The 5,320-nt window shown below is 38.7% G+C and overlaps 1 protein-coding gene across 1 annotated transcript; it reads left to right on the forward strand.

The window, feature by feature from the left end:
* The first annotated feature begins 480 nt into the window (after positions 1-480).
* LOC310783462 (uncharacterized protein) lies at positions 481-4,622 on the forward strand. Its single transcript, XM_083644326.1, has 3 exons — positions 481-552; positions 1,497-1,604; positions 1,769-4,622. Exons 1-3 carry the CDS (start codon positions 498-500, stop codon positions 2,077-2,079), a joined length of 474 nt encoding a protein of 157 aa, XP_083500452.1. The 5' UTR covers positions 481-497; the 3' UTR covers positions 2,080-4,622.
* Positions 4,623-5,320: the final 698 nt, after the last annotated feature.

Below are 5,320 nucleotides of genomic sequence, written 5' to 3' on the forward strand. Positions count from 1 at the left end.
TGTCGACTGGGAACCAATCAGTGAGACATCCATTTACCCGGACACAGCACTTCACATTTTCATACATAGCAATGAGGCTGTTGAGAATGTTGCCCCGTAGGCCCAGAAGGTTTCTCCCAGAGCATGTACCGGTCTACACGGTCAAAAGCTTTGGAGAAGTCAATAAAACAACAGAATGTGGGCTTCTTTAACTTTTTCCTTGAATCTATAATTGTAGTCAAGGTAGCAATATGATCCAGACAACTCCGTCTTTTTCTAAATCCATTTTGTTCATCTGCTATAATATTGTTAGACTCCGCCCACTCTGATATGCGGTTAAATAGCACACAACAGCAATGACCACCATTGGAGGTTTTAAAGTCTTGTGATTGGTTGGGCCTATAGGCATGACGTTGGTGGGCCTACGCCCAGCCAGGCCCACCCATAGCTACGCCGCTACATAAGGAGGTGTTATTGCCATCATCAGGACCGTCTGATCTGCTCACTTGCTCATCACCATGAAGCTGAAGCTGATCCTGACTCTGGCTCTCATCTGGACCGTCTTCGGCACCGGTAAGTCTGCTCGCTTTGATTTCATGGTTTTTCAGAACTGTTTCCTGAATTTACTTTGGCTTCATTATCATCATGTAAAATGAGAGAGCCTGTGTTGTGCATTTTCCTCACAAAGAAATAAAAATAACTGTATTTTCTGATTCTGACACATGGAAGAAATGGTCGGCTATAACCTGATACTGTAATACATTTGAATCAGCTCAAGGAAGGGACCTTTGTAAGGAATGCCTGGTGGGTGGGACATGTTGTCACATAATTGTTTTGGAGCATGTTGTCAAAACATTTTGTGTGTGTTAGAAAAAGCTTTTAAGTTACTATTTTCGCAAATAAATGTGATTTTATGTGTCTGATTTTAGGCTGCATAGGAAAATTAGGCTACTATTATTATTGATTTCTTTAATTGACTAAGCCGCTAATTTACATTATACAACTTCAAATGTGCACATGCACTTTTAGAAATTGTATCAGAATTTGTGTTTTTCTATGTATCCCAGAATGGGTGAAGGATTATCTGACCGTGGCTGTTGTTGATTTCAAGATGCATGGATGTTTTTTCATGCTGATATAATTTCAGAGGAAATGGTGTTGAGTGCACAACATGTGACAGTTGTCACAAGTTGTCAAGTGGTATTTCATCACTAATGAATTTTGCTTCCAATCAAATTTAGAGCTGGAAAATACACCAAAGAGTTCAAAGTGTCACAACATTATACCCAGCTAGTTCACCTGTACGTTTCTCATTTCTGAGGAAAATTAAATTCTATAGGCTACTCTCCAAAGCCTGTTATTGCTTTGAATAGGTTTTGCCACATATGAGAAGGGCTGTCTGCCATCTTCCATCATTTTCCCATTTTGTGTTTCCTAAAAGTCTCCATCTGCTCCACTCAATTATTGACCGTGAGCAACTCTGACAGCTGCTTGTCTCCTACTCTGCTCTATTTCAGTTCCCGCTGCCGCCAAAGTAACAAAGTGTTATGAGTGCATGCCACCGGGCTGCACAGACACAGAAGCAACGTGTGGAGACAATGCGAAAGTCTGCGTTAGTGGGACAGGTGAGTCCCATGTTGCAGATGGAGGCTGCACAAAGATTGTGTAATTGCCAGGACTGGTTATATTAATGCTGCCTTCTATTTTAAACTTCATGAGATCTCTAAAATTAGCTAATCAAAGACAATAAAAATGTTATTAATATGGGGGGAATCTCTCTTTCATCTAGGGACTCTCGGAGGGGAGGAAGTTTGGTTCTCCGGCTGTGGGCTTCCGGGTCTTGACGAGACGATGTGTGCTAAAGGCCAAGTGATAGGGGGGGTTACAGTAGTCACAGCAAATTGCTGTAAAACTGATTTGTGTAACTCTGCCCCGGGTAAATCTGCTGCCCAGTCTGATGATGGTGGTGGTGGTGGTGGTGGTGGTGGTGGTGGTGATGGCAAATCTGGCAAATCTGGCAAGAGCTCTGCCTGGGCTGTGAAACTGAGTGTGTTCCCTCTGCTGTTCGCATTCGTGTGTAGCCTTATTTTCATCTGTTAGAACAGCGTAGGAGGGCACAGGCACGCACACATGGACACGCGCGAGCGCGCGCGCACACACACACACACACACACACACACGCACGAACATGGGCGCGTGCACAACAAGGTTATTATAGTTAACGAAAACTAACGAAAAAATGAAAACTAGAATTGAAAAAACTTTTACAAAAGCTTTACAAAAAATCTATAACTAACTGAAACGGTATTGTGTGTTTACAAAACTAACTAAAATTAAATTAAATTTAAGAGAAAATGTCCTTAGTTTGAGTCTTTGTCAGATTACAGTATTTCATACATAATAAGCTTATAGTATTTTGAGTAGAGATGAAATCTATTTTCCTAGATCTATCATCTTTTATGACCGTTTTGAATCTCACCCCTGACAAACACCCCATATTACAAAAAAAAGAGGAAAGGGGCAAAAAAGACTAAAACCAACACTGAAACTAATAAAAACTAAACTAAAACTATGCATTTTCAAAAACTAAAAACTAAACTAAACGATCAAACCCACCTTAAAAACGAATGAAAACTAAACTGAAATTGAAAACAAAAAGTCAAAACTAATAAAAATAAAAACGAATGAAAAGATCCAAAACTATTATAACCTTGGCACGCGCTCACGCACGCACGCACACACACACACACACACACACACACACACACACACACACACACACACACGCACAAGCGAGGGTGGAAGTAGGCTAACTTATTAGTGCTTGCTTCAACAGCTACTTCACTCTTATTTAGGCTACTTTTTTTTCTTACGTTTGACAGTTTTTAGGCACTTACTGTAGTGCACCATTACATTTACTGTATCAACAACGGTCAAAAATTAAAATGTTCAGCATATAAAGGAATAGTTTGTGATTGATACTTTTAAATTCAGACCAAATGTGATTATTTGGCCACAGAGATGACTGGCAGAGTGTACAGAGACCAGAGCAGGTGGGACTGTTTCTCACTGACCAGAGTTCCCAGCAGAGATATCTCTATAAGGCTGCTGTTGATTTTAAGTTTATTTTATAGGAATAGTTTGTGATTGAAACTTTTAAGTTCAGACCAAATGTGATTATTTGGCCACAGAGTAGCCTCAACGCGAGACGCTAAGTGGCCGCACGCGATATACACGCTAGCAATCCGATCACGCTTACCTCCGAGACAATGTTGTTATCGAAGCTAGCGGTGCCCTGGCACTCTCAAATAGTGCGTAGCTTCCAGTGTTGGGCAAGTTACTTTCAAAATGTAATATACTACATATTACTTGTTACTTTCATTTGAAAGTAATACGTTACTTTACAATATTACTGTCTGTGTAGACTAACTTGTTACTTATTACACTACTTTTGCATTGCGTAGTTTCCAATACCGAGCACTTTTTAACATGGCGGAGCCAATGCTCAAGCTGCACTACACCCTCCCAACCACAATACACCCTCCCAACCACTGAGCACCGAACCAATACAACTGGCGCTGTGGAGCACCTAAAAACTTCGGCACTGGCATTGGAAACTACCAGTGTTGGGGGTAACTCATTACAAAAGTAACATATTACATGTAATAGGCTATATTACTTTTAGCAGTAACTCAGTAATATAACTTATTACTAAGATTTTTCAGTAATATTATACCAGTTACTTTGTCAAGTAACTCAAGTTACAAATTGAGTTACATTTTATTAAATCAAAGCACATATTTAAAAAAGATACAATCATTTCCTAATCAAACTGTGTGTTTTTATGCAAATAACCATTATAGATGACAATAACAAAGGAAAATAATAAGATTTAGAATTCTGGATTGTTTACACTGACTTCAAGGTGGTTGAAATTATTTTTCGGGATGTTCCGGGGCAGCGATGTCATTCTGCTACTGCTGTTGTTTTGGTGAAATTAATGCAAAAGTAGTGTAATAAGTAACAAGTTACTCTACACAGACAGTAATATTGTAAAGTAACTTATTACTTTCAAATGAAAGTAACTAGTAATATGTAGTATATTACATTTTGAAAGTAACTTGCCCAACACTGGAAACTACGCACTATTTGAGAGTGCCAGGGCACCGCTAGCTTCGATAACAACATTGTCTCGGAGGTAAGTACAGTCTTATTGTGATTGATAGCGTGTATATCGCGTGCGGCCACTTAGCCAGCGTTGCAGTGTCTGAGTGGACCACGCATCCGAGACTCTGAAGGAAGAATGACGGAAGAGTCTCACGTTGAGGCTAGCCAGTAGCCACATAGATAACTGGCAGAGTGTACAGAGACCAGAGCAGGTGGGACTGTTTCTCACTGACCAGAGTTCCCAGCAGAGATATCTCTATAAGGCTGCTGTTGATTTTAAGTTTATTTTTCATGTGCAGGAATGTTTGTTTTTGTAGCTACTATACTTGTTATTATGTGATGGCAGCTATAATTTCTTTATAATTGTCATATCTTCATTCTGATAACATAAAAACAACAATCAACATGTTAGGGCCTATTATACTGTCCATGCTTATTGGCTGAAATTGTCTTTATTAAAGTCACACTGCACATTATCATCAAATGACATTGTCTTTTTTTGTCTATTGTTGCATCTGTTTTGTTAGGTGTGTTTCAGTGTTGCTGATCAGTTGCCACAACAATATATTTCAGAGGGGTTTTGATTTTTTTATTATAATTTCATAATATAACCATTCAGAATACCAAAGATATCAGATAATTATGAAGTCTTCTTGGGAAAAGCATTGCATCAGATAATATTTCCAGAACTATTTTGTTGTTGTTGAAAAGATGATTACCTGTAACTCACATCTAAAAACTATAACATTGACTCTTGAAATAATTCACAATGAAATTTAATCACACTGAAATCCAGTGACCTGGATCATAGAATCTATTTTATGACAGAAGGGTGTAGTTTCATAATTTAAACGAGGAAGTGATAGAGCTTTTCACTTTTCTCAAGTTTTCTCAAATGTGCCTTCATCAATGTGCACAGTACATCACTGTGGTCATCAGGACAACACACTATTCACAGGTCTTTGTAAGTTACAAGATGTCTTTCAGTTTTAACTGCACAAACCAAAAGGCATCTTAAATTAAAAAGATCCACACAGAGTTTGTGCATGATCTTCAGAGCTGGCTGCAGGTCGGGAGGATTGACAGAGATCTCTTTGAACCAGTAATCCTTTACAATAACTGTATATTTTCATTAATTTACATTAATTCATCTCTTCTATATTAAATCTATATT

Source organism: Poromitra crassiceps (genome assembly GCF_964638095.1).
Source record: "Poromitra crassiceps genome assembly, chromosome: 10".
Taxonomy (NCBI): Eukaryota; Metazoa; Chordata; class Actinopteri; order Beryciformes; family Melamphaidae; genus Poromitra; species Poromitra crassiceps.

Excerpts from the sequence above, each read along its gene's own strand:
- LOC310783462 (XM_083644326.1), top strand. The coding sequence starts at position 498 with ATGAAGCTGAAGCTGATCCTGACTCTGGCTCTCATCTGGACCGTCTTC. Across the intron at positions 553-1,496 it reads CTGGACCGTCTTCGGCACCG|TTCCCGCTGCCGCCAAAGTA; the intron begins GTAAGTCTGCTC and ends GCTCTATTTCAG. Across the intron at positions 1,605-1,768 it reads AGTCTGCGTTAGTGGGACAG|GGACTCTCGGAGGGGAGGAA; the intron begins GTGAGTCCCATG and ends TCTTTCATCTAG.